The sequence below is a fragment of the Vombatus ursinus genome, unplaced genomic scaffold (genome assembly GCF_900497805.2).
Source record: "Vombatus ursinus unplaced genomic scaffold, bare-nosed wombat genome assembly UNPS02015255.1, whole genome shotgun sequence".
In the NCBI taxonomy this organism is placed as follows: Eukaryota; Metazoa; Chordata; class Mammalia; order Diprotodontia; family Vombatidae; genus Vombatus; species Vombatus ursinus.
Genome location: NW_020955033.1, coordinates 20,080,831 through 20,098,779, shown reverse-complemented (window position 1 = coordinate 20,098,779; position 17,949 = coordinate 20,080,831). Strand labels below are relative to the sequence as shown.

Below are 17,949 nucleotides of genomic sequence, written 5' to 3'. Positions count from 1 at the left end.
CATGAAGGCCTCTTACAGACACCCTCTAGGTAAATACGGGCCTACAATGATGCAGATAATTTTCCTTTCTTGACTAGATCTTCCCTTTGGACTACAGACTAACTGTGGAATACTACTCTGACCTCTACATCCTATAGTTGGGGAGGGGGGGAGTTGTTAATCTGTGAAGAACACAGCTACAGAGCAACTGAGGTAGAAATGTGATGGTCACTTATTTCCTTTCTTAGTGTGTCCTGAGAGCTTTACTCTGACCACTTCCACGTGTTCTTTCAAAGATCCTACTTCTGAATCTTGCACTTTTTAATCTTTGTCCAGGTGTGAATTTGGCAACAGCTCCACAAGGGCCATTTAAATTAAAGGACCATTTAAAATTAAGCCATAAAATAAACAAATAAAATCCACACCTTTAAATTAAGCCCAAATTGCTGACAATTTAATAACAATTGAAATACAACACATAACAATGCAACCGTTTTCTCAGGACACAGATACTCAGTGACATTGGTTGTATCATTGGTAGGATATTTCATTCATTCAATTGCATGAATTCATTCAAATACAACCAATATCAGCATTTATTAAGTGCCGATTATATCTCAATGTGTACTGACACTCAAATGGTTCTGCAAGGCTGCCTTAGCCTTTTCTTATTTCATGTAGCACTTCCATAAAATAAAATTCTTTTTTTAGACACCTATGGAGCTAGGAGTAGTATAAGCCCTCTTCTCACATTTATTTCAATACTCTTTTACTTCTCTCATTCAACTCTTAGTTAATCCCAAACATCTATATTAACCAAAGGCAAGAGTAAAAGTTTTAACAGTAAAGTTGCTATGCTTAATTTATTAGTTATATATTAAGTTATGTAAATAGTGGGGATGAAGTATAAACATATGTATTTACCACGTGCTGGAGAACAGAAAAGAAACTAACAGAACTCTAAATAGATAATTGGTAATAGTTCAGGTGTTATTTTGAGTCACTCAAGCAAATAAACCTAACTGTAAAGCTCAAAATAAAGAAACGGGCATTTATGGATATAGCTTAGTTACAAAATGAATTGAAATTACTTTCTAAAAAATACCTCCTCCATAATGTAACCTTCAAGGGGGAGAAGTAGAAGGCAAGCTCATAGAGTTATCCAAAATGGTATCTGGTTCCCATGTGAGACCTCTGGGGTAGCAAGGAAAGGGGCAGATGCCATACGGATCTATTTCCTCCAAATTATGCTCAAGGGCAAGATTTTACAAACTAGATTACTTAGAATAGAGGATGAATAGCACATTTTGTTTGTTTTTGTTTCCAAATGGCAAAAGAACCTTGCTGAGTCAGGTAGTATAACACAAGTTACTGAAGGGCCTGCCTTTGAGGACTAAACAAGAAAAGTGTCTTTCATCATAAAAGGTATTTTGAAACCAATTTCATTTACTTTCGACCTGTGACAAGTGCTTTTGAAAAAAATGGTGCATCACAACTGTAAGATGAAAATGAGAGAGGGGGAAAAATGTCCCCTCATAACCTAACATGGAGAATATTTCAATTTTTTATTTGACGAGCACATTTTTTCCTCCTTTAAAATCTCCCCGAAACTAGATTGCCTTTAATAAATCTAGTCACCATAGCTTCTGACCACTGCCATTATTATAACTGTAAGCTCCTCGGGGTCAGGGCTTTGTTTTCTGTTTTCCCCTTGCTAGGAACACTTCCAATAAGAATTTCTGCCAACTTCAAACAGCAACAAAGAAAAATGAGCCTGTAAATCTTTACCTTGATAGAAACAATACTGTTAGAAAAAGGAAAGAGGTCAGGAATGAAGAGCAGATCAAAGGAAAATGCATCCTATCCAGTTCAGTGTGAAGACTGAGAAAGAAAGGTGGGAGGAACAATGCATAGATGATGCTGAGGACATTTGGCTCTGGGGCCTTCTCTTATTCGGTTTTTATCAAGATCCTAAAATATGTCAGTTTCAGAGCTCTGTAGGGCACAACTTTTTTGCAGCTTTTATATTAAGTTTAAATAATAAAATCATAACAAAGTGAAAGACAGTGTAGTATGGTACATTAGAGGGCCAGCTTTAAAGATGGATAAGAGCTGGATTTAAGACCCACCTCTCATGCATACTTGCTGTGTGACCAGGGGCAAGTCCTACGGATCTCATAGTGTTCTAGGCAATTCTCCTTAATTTGCAGAGAGAAGGTGCCAACCTGCAGAGGGACTTTCCCCACCTGGGAGTTCCTCATACCAATGAAATCCAAGACCTAGTCTCTATGCCTAAAAATGTCAAAATATAGAATCATTGAGCTCCACACAAGATTACGGAAAATTCCCCAATCTGGCACAAAATTATCACAAAGAATCCAAACATTAAAAATTTAATCATACTCAGATACATATACTAAGAGCCTTTAATAACATCCATTTTACTTTCCATTAAATACAACTTCTCACACACATACACACACACAAATCCTACAATGGCCAACACATCCGGCTGTAAGCTAGCCAGAAAGCAGTTGGTTGCTGGCAAAAGCATCTATTCCATATCTTGGCATCTGTATCCGAAAGCTCCAAGCACACCCCATGGGTGGCCATGGGTGTTGACTTCAATGCTGGAAGCTGAGTCAATTTAGTTTTGCAATTACACACATATGCCAGTATGCTTAGTAACTGCACTGCTATTTAGAAGAGCCACATTTAGCATAATCCACTTATGTGGGAGTTTACCCATGTTCTAGGTTTAAAATATACAAAAGTTTTGTCAAGCAGTGAAATTGGAGGGCTCAAGGGACTGGTAACCTGAGATCCAGGTTTTCACTTCTAGGTCACTGGTTCACATTCAACCCTGATTGTTAATAACTGAACAGTTACCACCTGACAGTTTCAGTTAATTAGCAGTATCTGTCGACTTCCTAGTTTTTTGGGTTTTTTTTATGAGTACAGCATAGAAACCATAAACACAAATGGAATTAAGACTGTTCTTATTGGCAGTGGGAGGAAAGGACAGACAAGAGAGTCTGTTTGAAGGCAAATTTTAAGTTTCCATTTTCTTTGAAATGAGAAATGATCTTCCTTGTAGTCATGTCATGCGTTGCCAAAGATGCATTTTAGAATAACAGTGGGAAATGCTGAAGAGTCAAGATGTTAACAATAGAGGGACCAAATTAATATTATCATTAATACTAATAAAAGCAGTCATTAGTAAAGGATGTCTTATACTCTTTAGATCTGTGTATATCTTTTGTCATGTGTTTCTTTAACATTTTTTCCATTTGGGGTGATTTTCCTAGATTTATCCCTATTTATTTAGCACATTTTGCCACAGACCATCAAATCAGTTATACTACAATTTTGTGTGTTAAAAAATTTATAAGGAAATAAAAACCTGAGGCTTTTTGATTCCTCCGGTAAGATCAATTCTTAATACCAGAAAAAAAAAATTAGGGATCAATATTACCTCTCTGAAACAGCAAGAAATAATTGCTTCTCCTTCTAATACTAAAAAAAAAAAGTTTAAGAAAGATTATTATGTAACTATTCATTATTTCTTCAGCTCATTTGCATACTTTGGTTTCATTAGTTATATCCACTGAGACTGGAGGTAAATAAAAAAAAACTTGAGATATCAACCTAGTATTCCACCTAAGAGACAAAACTGGGCTAGTTTTTTAGCATCACTACTAACAGTTATCGGTCAAGAAGCAGCATTAGAACTACTGCTGACCTTGGTTCGTACATGTTAAAAATGGATATTTTCTTTTGGTGAAATGACCATGAAGTCAGAGCTTGAAGTAGTGACTAAAAAAAAGGCCGAGACCTATATTTATCCGGTGAAACATTTTGTCTCGTCTGAAGCCAGTTTGCAGAAACCCACACACACATCAAAATATGTATGGGGCAGCATAGCACAGTAAATAGATAGAGTTGGCCTTTGCAGCAAGACGGGAGTAAAAAAAGTCCCAACTCTGAGAAGACATTAAACTTCCCAGGGCCCTGAGACAAGTGGAAGAAGAGGTGCTGATATGAATTGTGAAGTTCCTACATCAATGAAATTACAGGACTGGACAAAAAAAAATTTAATTTTTTCCAAACAATTCAGTTCTACAAATATTTATCAAGCATCTTCCATATGCAAGATGAAGACAAACACAAAAGTTTCTCCCCTTGGGAAAGTGGGAGGCTCCACTATGGAAATGGGTGAATGAACTGAAGGTAGATGTCAGGAGGCAAACACACAACCCCTGGGGGGGGGGGGCCTTCATGTGGGAGGAGTCACCAGAGCTGAGCTTGATGGAATGGGGGAAGGGGTGGAGAGACAAGGTGGAAGTGAGGAGGGAGGACGTCCCAAAAGCAAAGGCCCAGGGATGTGAGACAAACACAGCTGATTTTGGAGAGAGTTGGTAGCTGAATTGGGCTAGCAAGTAGAGGTGTGAAGGGGAGTGATATGTATTAAGTCTGGAAGGGCAGGTGGGAGGCAGATTCTGAAAGGCTATGAAGGCCCAGGGGCTCATAATATCCTAGAAGCAACAGGGAGACACTGAAGCTTTCTGAGCAGGGGAGTGGCACAGTCAGATGGATGATGTCTTGGAAATTTAGAAATACACATGACAGTGAAAGTTCTCTGAAGAATTTTTTTAAATTTGCAGAAAGAGCCAAAATTTTTTTTTAAATTTGCAGAAGCATTTTATTCTGGGATTTTTTTGTTTGCTAAATGATCATATCTTCCTAGCCACGTCAAGCTCACCTTCCCTTTGTACTCAGAGGACAAAAACAAGAAAAAGCTCCTTCTGCTACAACTCTGAAATGAGGCTAAGACAGATGACGTTTGGAAGATGAACACAGAAATGGACCCATGGGCCATGGAAGATGTTCTGAGCCTGATGATCAGGCACCTGAGCCGGACCTATTTGCAATCCATTTCCATTTGTAGAATTAACAATACTGTGTGTGTGTGTGTGTGTGTGTGTGTGTGTGTGTGTGTGTGTGATACACATGCATATGCACATACACATATAATATATACACACATATGCATATATGTGTATATACATATATAAATGTATACATAGTATACTAACAATATGGTATAATGAACAGGACATCGGATTTGGGAGACCTGAAGTCATAGGATCATAGATTTAGAGCTGGAAGAGACCTACTCCTTATTTTACAGATGAGGAAACTGACACCAAGAAAAGTGAAGTGAGTGACTTGCTTGAGGTCACAGGGAATGAGAAGCGGAGAATTTGAAATAATTGTTTTATTTTCTAATAAAATGGTGAGAAAGGACAGTCGTATTTGGTGTCTATGGCTACCTGTATTAGTTCTTCAGCTCATTTTAATCAGCACCTATTATTTGCTAGGTACAAGGCGAGGCAGTGAGGTGCAAAGACAAAGAAACAGACCCTGACCTCAAGAAGTTTACAATCTATCAAAGAAACAACACACAAAATGTATACAAGGTTTTTTGTTTTTGTTTTTTTGGACGGGTGAATGGGGAGGGCTTTAGGAGTTGGGAGAATCAACAAAGATTTCATATAGTCGCTCCAACAGAGTTTTAAAAGAAAGAAAGGAATCTAAGAGGTGAAGATGAGGTAAGAGTGTATTCTAGGTCTGGAGGCCAGCCAGCACAAAGGCGCTGAGGTGGATGACGGGGCTGGTAGGGTGTAGAAAGGAGAATAATCTATGATGTTGGAATGGTAGGTTGGGGCGAGGCTGTGAAGGGCTTTTAAAAGCTAAAGGGACTCTAGATTCAGCCATTCAGCTGTGAAATTCTGTAACCCTATGAAAAGCTAGGTTTTTGAGAAGGCATGACTCCTGTACTCATAAAGGTCATGCCTTTGTATGCTCATGTTAATCTATTCATCTTCTCTTAAGTAGGGAGCAGAGAAGCAGACCAGAGAGTTAACTGCATGCAGGATCTTTTATTTTCTAAAACTTGATGCATAAGTTCAATAAATTTGATTGAAAGGACTATTCAAATCTTTTAAAAAAAATCTAAAGTAAGCAATTCACCATTCAATTGTTTATAGGAGCTTTATGGATGTGTACCTGCTTTGGCTCAAAAGCTGCCGATAGTTGTCATTTTGCAAAGAACTGAAGATAGCTCTACGTGCATGCTTGAAAATGCTTTTTTATGATAGTATTGATCTTAGAACCTAGCAACCCTACGTGGTGCAGTCAAGGGGAGAGGCTAGAACTGTTAATCATTCATGAAAACAATTAGAATAGAGTAGAATGATGAGTCAAAAGGATAACTGTGTCAGTTGCAGTAAAAACCAAACACGTACTCTTCCATCCAGTGACACTGGCCTCCTGGCTATTCTACAAACCAGATGCTTGATCTCTCGACTCACAGTATTTTCTCTGGCTGTCCCCCATGGCTGGAACGCTCGTTCTCCCCCAATCTGCCTCCTGACTTTCCTGGCTTTCTTTAAATTCAAACTTAAATCCTACATTCTACTGGAAGCTTTCCCCAGCTCCTCTTAATTGCAGTGCTTTCCCTCTACTAATTATTTCCTATTTATCCTGTATATAGCTTGCTTTGTATATATTTGTCTGCATGTTGTCTCCACCTGTTAGATTATAAGCTCCTTGAAGGCAGGGGTTTTTGCCCTTTTGCTCTTTTTGTATCCCAAAAACTTAGCATAGTTCCTGGCACATAGTAGGTGCTTAATATTTACTGATTGACTGATGGAAGGGAAGATATTGGAGGCAAGGAGTCCAATAAGATAGCAGAGGCAAGACATAACACATCTTGCCTAGAGTAAGGCTGTTGCTGTAGGAATAAAGAAAAAAGGGGAGCCTGATGTACGGTGGATATGTGATCAACCAATATGAAGAGACAATGTTATTTTCTTTTTTATAAAAATGGTTTCTTTTCTTATTTTTGTCGACACTTTTGTTCTGACATCACATTCATTTCCAAGTATGTTCTTTCTCACTCCTTTAACCAAAAGACCATCTTTTTTTAATCAAAGATGCAAAAGAAATAAGGTAAAAAGTCAGTTAGACAAAATTAGCCAACATATCTACCATGTCTGACAGTATAAGTAATATTCTTTATCTACAGTCCTTCACCTTTGCAATGATTAGAAGTTGCATTTATACATAGGATTTAGAGTTTTTGTTGTTATTGTTGTTCTTTCTGTTTATGTTTTCATAATCATTGTATATAGTTTTTTCCTGGATCTGCTCACTTTAATCTGTCTAGGTTCATATAAATCTTCTAGTGGTTCTTCGAATTTTCCACACTCATTTCTTACAAAGTAGTAATATTCAACTATATGTTCAGCTATTAATAATCTGTTTTAATTAATTTAATAATCTATGATTTAATTTAATAATTTATAATTTAATTAATAATCCATATAATAATCTGTTCAGCTATTCTCAAATCAGTGCTTATCTACTTTCTTTCTACTTTTCTGCTACCACCAAAAGTGTTATGAATGTTTTCCTGTATATAGGACCTTTCCTTCTGTCTCTTATCTCCCTGAGACATATAGCTAGCACTAGTATCTCTATGTCAAAAGGATGGGCATTTTTAGCCACTTTCTTAGGACAATTCCAAATTATTTTTTAGAATGACTGGACCAATTCACAGCTCCACCAACAGTGTCATGTGCCTATCTTTCCACAGCTCCTCCAACATCTTTTGCAATCTTTGCTAATTTGTGGGGTGTGAAGTAAAACTGCAGAACTGTATTCTTTGCATTTCTATTACTAGTAGTGATTTGGAACAATCTTTCATAAGACTCTTAATAGTTTAAAATTCTTTTTAGAACTGTTTGTTTATATCCTTTGACCATTTATTCATTGGGAAATGGCTTCTTATGGACTTAAGTTAATTCCCTATGTATCTTAGATATCAGACCCTTGTCAGACTGTTTTAATACAAAGATTTTTAATCTGTGGTTTCCTTTCTTAGTTTCATTGATTTTGTTTGTGCAAAAAGCTTTTCAATGTCATGCAACTAAAATTATCTTTTTTTGTAATCTCTTTTATCTGGTTAAGAATTCTGCCATTTGCCACCATTAAAGGTAACTGACCTTGACCTCTTAATTTTTTTTGTGGTGCTACTTTTAATATGCAAGTCACCCATTTTGAGTTTATTGCACATGGTATAAGATGCTGCTTAGTCTGAACCTCATTTTTGCAAACTGTTTTCTAGTTTTTTCAGAAGTTCTCGGACAGAACATTTTCAAAAGTGGAAACACCAATTGTTAATAATAACTTAAAAAAGGTACAGCTTCATCAACAATGAAAAATACAAACTAACAAGTTTGAGATACTACCTTTTCCACCAAATTGACAAAAATCATTAAGAACATCGAAACTGTTGGTTATGCTATTTTAAAGAAAAAAGTTATGTATTGCTTGCAGAATTGTAAACTTGTAGAATCTTTTTTTGGGAATATTCTGGTAATATGCAGGAAAAATTTACAAAAATAATCACATCCTTTGACCCAAATAACTCCATGGCTGGGAATATGCCCTGTGCTGTTTTGTTTAGAAGAGTCATCTATCTCTTCGAAGATGTTTATAACAGTGTTATTTGCAATGCAAAAAAAACCGAGGAGTAACCTAAATGCACAACACTGGGGGAATGATAAACAAAATTGTGGTACATCAATGTAATAGGTTGTAATGCTACCATTAAGATGAGAAAGTATGACAAATATAAGGAAATGTGTAAAGGCCTTTAAGAAATGATACAAGAGAAAAAAAAAGAATCAGAGCAGAGCACACACTAACTATAAGCACATATGAGAAAAAAATGAATAGGAATGAATGCTCAAAGAATGCTGATGAAGACTCAGAGGGAGTTAAAGATAAAATAAGTTATGACAATGACAATTTATAGGATGAATTTCATCTATTTAAATGCATTAGTTGCAATATAAGCTTGGTTGACTGTATTGATGTTCATTACGGCTAATAATCATTATCTAAAATTATTTTTAAAAGGAAGAAAGATAAGGAGCTATTTTGCACTTAGTAGGTAGTCTGAAAGAAAAAAAAAGAGCAGGACTTAGCAGTGAACTAGATGGCAAAGCGACAGGGGGAATGAAAGGAGAACTAAGAGAGGCTCGTGCGGTGGGACTCACTGTGACAAGGACAATAAATACTGGAGAAAGATTGTGAAAAGAATATGTGTAGCTCTGGTCTTTTCCAACCAAACTGGTGAAGCTGTTGAGCAGATCAAGATGTCTTTGAGACCCAGTGGCCAATCTGGATCAAGCATGTCACCTTGGCATAGCTGGCAGTCAAACCTGTCAGGGCAGCTGCCGTCGCTCAGGATTTTGAGTGAGAACTCTTGAGAACATCCATAAACCAGAGTGTGGGTTGGTGAGGAAACAGACCTTCAGAGAAGGCACCATAGGAACAACAATGCCATCTGACAATATCTAATAATTCTGAAATAATTAAACTGGAAAAAGACAACAACTAAGTAATAAATTCTCCAATTTTTCACCAGTGCCAAAAAAAACTAAGTGATGGGAGTGATCTTCCCAAAGAGCAAATTAGCTTGTAGAAGGTTAATCAGTAGGAAGAATTGTAACCAATTAAAAAACAGTAAGGATCAGAAGAAAACTGCTCTCTTGTTACATACAAATGTGTGACCATTAATGTAACACATATCAAGAGTTTAAAAAAACAAACCCAAGGAAAGGGCTGCTGCTATAGACTATGCCAGCTCATCTTGCTAGAGCTTTGAAAATGCATGGTTTTTTGACACATTTAACAGGGGGCCTTTTGTTCTCTCCCTGGTATTCCGTGTTTATCTGCAAAAGAAGTACATTAGCTGAAGTATGTAATTAAAAAAAATGTTTTCTTTCCTAGACACAAGTATTTACATGTGCAAAAATGTAATCACAACTATGGTAACAGACCACAGCATATAGTTCAGTGCTCCGGGGAAAAGTACTCAGTCGATAATGCTGGTAAGTGACTGATATGGTAATTACACATTTATAAACATACATACCAAAGAATATGTCAGGGAGTTAGACGAGTTTCTGTGATGGCTGTGAGGCTAGATGCCCTCCCCCCCCTTTTTTTTTAAAGAATCATTCCCCTCCTGTCTTAAGAAGTCTTTTGAAACCAGACAACGCCTTGTTATTTTCTATGAGTAGGAACAGAAATAGGAAGTGTGTAGCCCCATGTCAGCTCATTCCTACTCATCAACTAACAGTACTAGCAAAGAGCCGCTGTTCTGAAGAAGCAGAGCAGAGAGCCAGAGTGGTCAGCAAGACCATGAGTGGATGTCCCAGAGCAAAAGTGAATCCCTTCTTTGTGATGCCGTTAGAACTGAGGGGAAAAAAATCCCACAAGCATTTACAGCGCCAGATTTAACACAACCTTCCTCCTGCAAATACTTCTTTTGCTTGAGCTGTTCAGAATCTGTGACCATTTTTGCAAGATTGCCTTGTGTTTCAAGACTTTTTGCACGGTGTCCTGAAAAATCCTCCCTCAATGGAAAAATACTGTATCTCCCTTTTCTACTTTGCAATTTGGTCACCTACTGTATTCATGAACCAACTACCTTGCTCTAGAAGTACAGGGATTTTATAAGGAATTGGGTCTTAGAGAGGACAGAAGGAAGGAAAATAAGAGAAATAACACTGCCTTTGGAAATACATTAAAAAATATGAAGTTCTTTATAAAAGCTAGATACAGTAGAACTCCATCATAACACAATTCATCGTAACACAGATTTGGATATATGACGGGTCAATTCATGGCCCCTGGAACAAAATTGGACTCAGTAAAAATCTGTTATTACACAGAGAGTCTACAGGGCAGTTGTTAATCCTCTCCCCAATACCAGTGTTATGGAGGAGTTCCACTCTATCTGGCCATGAGAGAAACAGATTACCAAATGCATACAATTTGTCAACTGACTTTCCAGTTTTCAAATTACCTTGATTCAGGGTATTTGGTGAGTGTGGCCAAGCTGCTGGTATACATGTGACCACCCACATCAATGTGGACGGGTGCATTGGATTTTGTGAGCTGTGCTGGAGTAGGAATGCCTTGATTGTTCAATGGAGATGCAGGGGATCTAGTGATCAGAGGTCTTGACATATTGGGCCGACTGTCCTACGGAGAGACAAGCAAGTTTAGACATTTTTCTTTCTTCTTTCTTTTTTTTTTCAAATGGCAAAAAAGAAAATATACAAAACATAGTGAACAAGTCAATGTTTAAAGCTGATAGTCTTCATATGTTAAAATCTGAAAGCCAGTGAGTCTTTAAAATTTCACCAGTTCTCATTTGTACTATAATGAACAACAGAAAAATAACTGCTTTAACTGACAAAAGGAAGCTTTTACATGTTCAATAATAAAGATTTGTTCTTAACTAATATTTATTTCAAATAATTTTGTGAAATAGGAGGGCCCATTATACTAATGAATTCAGCTTACATTGAACAATGAGTAACTTCACATGAAGAATCACTAATCACTTTAGAGGATAATCAAAGCCCAAAACAATAAGCATTTAAATAAAAATGTCCATGATTTCTCTTTGTATATAGTTAGACTAGATTCACACAAACCTTTAACCCTCATATTCTACAGACTCTTTTCTGGAATTTCTTTTTGTCAAGTCAGGAGTCAAATGAACTATTTAAGCTGTTCGAGTACTTAAAGTACTTAACTCTGAAAATAAAGTCAATGGACTGTGTTTTTAACCAACCACTTAGGAAGTGCAAAATTACTAAAATGCACATCACATTTTTTTTTTTTTACTATTTGCCCAACCTTAGTCTTTGTGTCTTTTACATTCAATACGGTTGGCTTGTGACATGATTTAAAAAAATACATTTTTCCAGGAAAAACAAAACTATGCCCCAAATGATAAATGTGTCCTTGTGAGGCATATGTGAGGGACTAGCCACTAGGGTAAGTATTTAACTTTTTAAGGAAGTCAAGTTTCAAAGGAAGAGCAGAAGTATATGCTGATGTAGCAAATGTTAGTCATGAGGGAATAGGTGTAACGTCATAAAGGCAAACACCTTTAATTTCTATAAGACAGGACCCACAGCAGTTTATCTTGGTAGCCAGAACATTTCTGGGTTGCTGGGATTAAGAAAGAGTACTGCTGAGACCATGAAATGTTGCTTCCTTCCCAAGTGTATGAAACAAAGATTTCAAACGCTGCTTCAACACTTTTCATTGCTTTTAAATTAAAACCCAAATTACAAAGAAAGCTAAAGTCAGGTATTTGGCACATTGTCATTCACTAAAGGGGCCTAGGACTTAAGGTCTCCATCCCAATAATAAATTGAGAGTATTTAATGCATGGTCTCCTTAAGATGAAAGTTACAAATACAGTCACAGACTTGTAACAGAGACAGAGACTGCTATTTGGAATAGGTAGACAATGTAGGTCAAATACAGTGATAAGGCATTATAAAAGGCTAAGAAATGCTTTTGATAGGGGGAAAGTCATCTAGCTTTTGTTCATAAAACGCAGTGTGATAAAATATAAATTTGCACAACATCATACGTTTTATGATCTGGAGCTGCTCTAGTTGCTACCTGGGGCGTAACTGCTGGAATACTTAGCATTAACCACATGTCCAGGCATGATGCAGAATACACATGCTTCTTAGAATGCTCAGCCACTCCTATGAATGGAGCAGTGATTGGGCTTTTGTACACACGGTTTACCATCTGTGTTCTATACGCTGCATTGAAGAGGGCCAACAAATAGTAAAAGAAGAGGAATTAATGAGGTGGTGGGTAAGACGAAATATGAAACAAAGACACAAAATTGGTAGAAAATGTAAAAATAAACAGCTAAAGAAAAGAAACACAAAGAGAAAAGTAGCATTTGGAAAATGTTTTAAAATTTTTCTTCTTAAAATGGAAACATAAAACATATGCTACCTTACTTCCTTTTAGAGAATGATTTTGTGGCTGACATACACACACACACACACACACACACTCACCCTGTTACGACTGAACACATCACAGCACCATGGAGTCTGTAATAGTTTTTCAATTGGACACATTCTATATCCTGCCTGAGGGTGCTCAGGAGAAAATGAACAGATTTGCAGGGTTAATATTGTAGTTAGACTGTGACCTCATTCAGTGGAGCTATAACACTGCAAGGACTGTATAGGAGAAGAATTTAAAGCATAGCAGATCACCTGAAGGGTTCCAGATTTCTTGGGGTATATGCCATTTAGGCTGTAAATCATAAATATATGGAAGCTCCAATGGCTAAGATTAGACCAGCGCTTCTCAAAGAAGAGGTTATGAATCCCTAAGGTTAATGAGCAAATTCCGCAGAGGCTACAGATGCTAATGGGGCAAAACAGGTACTCTCCCATCTCCCTATGACCCCATCTCTCTCTCTTGTCCCTTTATTCTGTGTCCGAATGCTTCAGGGCCTGGGCTTCAGGGCCTCCAAGGCTAAGCCCGATAACACCTGAAAGGGCTAAAGGTTTTACTCCTCTTAGAGGTACTTGTATTTTGCTAGTGGATACATTTCAGACAGGATGGGGGAATGGGATCATTTGTGGGTACTGAGGTAATCATTAGAGCACATGGCTGCTTGCCCGTAAGAGCAACCTTGGTAGTGGAGACCCATGGAGTCCAGAACAGCTGTTTGGCAGTAGCAATCACAGGCTTAGTTAGTCCAACTTTTTTTTTCTTACTACTTTGTCTAGTCTTCTCTTTACCACTCACCCCCATTACCATGTCAGGTTGCACAAATGAACATAATCCTGATCATTTTAAACAGGAAAGCCGTCCAAAGATATAGACTGTGCTGGCCTGCAAGAATGTGGATCCATTAACACTACCGGAAAAACAACTCAAAGCACATCTGCCTGATTGGTAGCGGGTAAGAACATCTGACAGTCTTTCCCCCACTCCTTGGGAAAAGGTATCACTATCCTGGCATCACAGAAATTCAACTACTTTTCCTTCTCTTGGGGATGATACAGGAAGAGAAGGCTGATAATAATAATGCTACCTCCCAGGGTGGTTGTGAAGATAGAATGAGATAATATTTGTAAAGGGTTTTATAAACCTTAAAACACTATATAAATGCTAGGTAATACCATCAGCATTGTTTCGAAGTATCCTGAAAATCCCTGGGTTAGATGAACAATAATTTATGTTAAAAAAAAATTCTAATGTTTGGGGGGAAAGACATTCAATAGTCTCATTTCCAAATGATGCCTGAATCATTCACTCCTTAATATTCAGATCAAGCTATTTGTGATGACTTTTGAAAGAAAGAATTGAGTCAAATATACAAGAATTAAGATCTAATAAATGATATTTATGTAGCATTTTATGGTTTACAGAATAGTTTCCTCAACTGTGAAGCAGATAATGCAAATATGAATCCTTATTTTATAGACAAGGAAATGGAGGCTCAGAGATATTGTAATTGCTTACAGTCACACATCTAATAAAAACTGAAGTTGGGATTCAAACCTAGGTCTCTTCCCTTAACCCCAAACCTTTTAAAACATTAAAAAGAAAAAAATCCTATACTTGACCCTGACACCCATTTAAGCTATCCTAATTCTCTCTGCTTTTTCACAGCCAAATTATTAGAAAAAGCTGTCTACTTTAAACTCTATCCTCACCTTTCATTAACTTTTCTATCCCTTCTAATTTGGCTTCATACTCCACCACTCAATTGAAACTGTTTTCTCCAAGGTTACCAATAATCTTTTTTTTTAATTCAATTTTATTTTATTTTCACGAAGATACGAATTCTCTCCCTTCTCCTTCCCACCCCACCCTCATCCTGCAGAAAAAGCAGGAAAAACAAAACCCCTGTTACAAACATGTATCATCAAGCAAAACAATGTCCTGCACTGGTCATGTCCCCCCCCCAAAAAAAATAAATAAACATGTGGCAATCTGCACAGAGTCCTTCATCTCTCTATCAAGAGGTGGGCAGCACGTCCATTATGTGTCCTCTGGAATTGTGGTTGGTCATTGTGACCAACAATCTCTTAATTCCTAAATGTGATGGCCTTTAATGAGCTTTCCATCCTCCTGACCCTTTTCTTTTCTATGACATTCTTTTCTTCTTTGGCTTGGAAGACACTGCTGTCTTCTGGTACTGCTCCTGTTTGACCATTCCTCTGTGGCCTCCTTTATTTCCCACTCCAGGGTCTATCCCAGGCTCTCTCTCTGTCTCTGTCTCTCTCTCTCCCCCCAGTCTTTATTGATTACTTCATCAGTACTTATTGATTCATATATGTCTATGAAGATAAGCCCCAAATCTGTATCTCTTGCCTAATCTTTTTCCTGAGCTCCAGAATCAACTTCATGCTAAACATCTCTATCTGAATGTTCCATTTATTGTTGTTGTTGAGTCTTTTTCTGACTCTTTGTGACCCTATCTGGGAAGATGCTGAAATGGTTTGCCATTTCCTTTTCCAGCTCATGTTACAGATGAGGAAACTGAGGCAAACTTGCCCAGGGTCGCACAGCTAGTAAGTATACGAGGCTGGATTTGAACTCGATTTTGAACTATGTTTCATAGGCATCTCAAATTCAACATGTCTGAAATAGAACCAATCTTACTGCCTAAACAGGGGTTCTTAACCTCTTTTTATCTTAGGGACCACTTTGGCAGTCTGATTAAGCCTATGGATCCCTTCTCAGAATGTTTTTAAATTAATAAAATAATATACATAAGGATTTTAAGGAAATCAATTATACTGAAAAAAAGTTATCAAAATGTTTTTTTTAAATAAGTTTGTAGACCACCACCTCCCTCCCTCAAGCTAAGAATCCCTACTTTAAACCCACTTCTCCTTAAAATTTCCTCCTCTTTCCATTGAGGCCACCACCCTCCAACCAGCCACCGAGATTCAGGGCACTGGAGGCACTGTTGACTTTTAAGACCCAGACGTTAGGAAAAACTTTCTGACAAGTAAAAGTTTTCAAAAGCATAATGAGGGGGCAGCTCCAAGGGAGCACTGGCTTTGGAGTCAGGAGGACCTGAGTTCAAATTTGGCCTCAGACACATAATACTTCCTAGCTGTGTGACTCTGGGCAAATCACTTAACCCCAATTGCCTCACTAAAAAAAAAAAAAAACAAGCATAATGGGCTGTCTTGGAGATGTCTTCAAGCAAGGGCTTTTGCTCAGCTCCCTCCCGACTCTGAAATTCTATGATACTGGGATTAAATCATTGCCAAGTCATGTCGATTCTAACTCCTCATCATCCCCTTCTCTTCACTTTCACAGCAGCTACTTTAGTTTTAGGCCTTCATCGCCTCTTGTGTGGACTACTGCATTTTCCTATTTGGTCTTCCTGCAACCAGTCTCTCCCCACTTCTGTCCCTCCTCCACGCAGCTGCCAAGAGAATATTAGTAAAGCACACATCAGCCTACAACTTACCTGCCCAAGTCTTTGGTGGTTTCCTATTGCCACTAAGATAAAATACACTCCTCATTTTAAAAAGCTTTCCCCTATCTGGCACCAATCCACCTTCCAAGATTAACTTCATATTAGCCCTCTTCAGGGGCAGCCAGGTGGCGCAGTGGATAGAGCACCGGCCCTGAAGTCAGGAGGACCTGAGTTCTAAATCTGGCCTCAGACCAAACACTTGACGCTTACTAGCTGTGTGACCCTGGGCAAGTCACTTAACCCCAACTGCCTAAAAAAACAAATGAACAAAAAATAACATATTAGTCCCCTTCACACGTTCTAAATTTTGGCTAAACTGGCCATTGTGCCGTTTCTCAAAGGGTGTATTTCATCTCTTGGACTCCTGCTTTTGTGCAGGTTATCCCATATGCCTGGAATGCATTCCCTCCTTACCCCAACCTGTTGGAATCCTTAGTGTCTTTCAAGGCTCCACTCAGGCGTTTCCTCTTTCCAGAAGTCTTTCCTGGGCTCCCTCTCTATCAGCCTTCCTTCTCTCCTCAAATGAACTTGCATCTACTTATCTGTTATATTCCCCCAGTAGAAGGTAAGCTTCAGCTGCTTTTCATTTTATCTTTGCATTCTTGGGGACTAGCACTTGGAATTAGTTACAAGTGCTTACTAAAAGCTAGGTTTTGATTTGCTCCTAAGGCCAAGTCCTTTGCTCCTTAAATGCCATTACTCTGCCTCTTGTGGATGCTGCTTGGGCACACAACTCAAATATGTGTGGCCATTGCAAAACACTCTACACTTTTACTGAGATTATGGATTGAGATGAAAATGGAAATGAACTCAGATCATAAACTGGCTGTAACAAAAGCAACAGTATGTGTTTTTTAAATTATTGTGTGTTTTTCTTTGTATTATCACATTTTGTAAAAAAGAAAAAAAAGGTGGGGTTGGGGAGAAGCGGAAGGAGGAAGAGAAGGCCCCAATTTTGGCCACTGTTTCCTGGATGCTCCAAGAAGCCTAGCTAAAAAACAAAAGCATCCCCCCGCCAAAAAAAACCGAACAAAAACAAACAAACTCCAGAAGGAAATGGCTTCCCTGGGATTTTCATTTCTGATTACTCTTTTGTTCATAGATTGTCAGGATGATAGATTTATTTTTTTAAAACTTCCATATATCAGACAGTTTGTGGCTGAAAAAAAAACAAACCTGTAGTTTTGCACATCCATCTCAACTGCCCAATACCAATGATTTTCTGATGGCAGGATCCTGGAAAGGATTTGGTTTCAGGCACCCTTCAAATGAATCTGATGAAAACCCCAGTTTCTAAGTCTAACCTTGCTGTATGCTATGGAAATGGGAGCCTGGGGAGCATTGCCTTGGACTAAATGAGATGAAGTTTCAGCTGAAAGTGGTAATGACTTTATTTGCTGGGGATATACACCATGTCAAGTTTCACTATGATGGTAGACTACTAACTACTTCACTGTGAAAATGAGCTGACTCTTTAGTTGTCTTGAGACTTGCATTTCAACAGAGTAATTTTATTAGTGTACTGAAACAGTTTTCATTTTCCA

The 17,949-nt window shown here is 37.9% G+C and overlaps 1 protein-coding gene across 2 annotated transcripts in view; it reads right to left on the bottom strand.

Moving 5' to 3' along the window:
* LOC114031931 (BTB/POZ domain-containing protein KCTD1) overlaps positions 1 to 17,949 on the bottom strand; it is a 122,002-nt gene that overhangs the window by 46,385 nt on the left and 57,668 nt on the right. For both annotated transcript variants that reach the window (XM_027847149.1, XM_027847148.1), the window contains exon 2: positions 10,925 to 11,103. In XM_027847149.1, coding sequence (XP_027702950.1) covers positions 10,925 to 11,088 — 164 coding nt within the window. In that variant the 5' untranslated portion in view covers positions 11,089 to 11,103. The remainder of the gene's footprint in view (positions 1 to 10,924; positions 11,104 to 17,949) is intronic.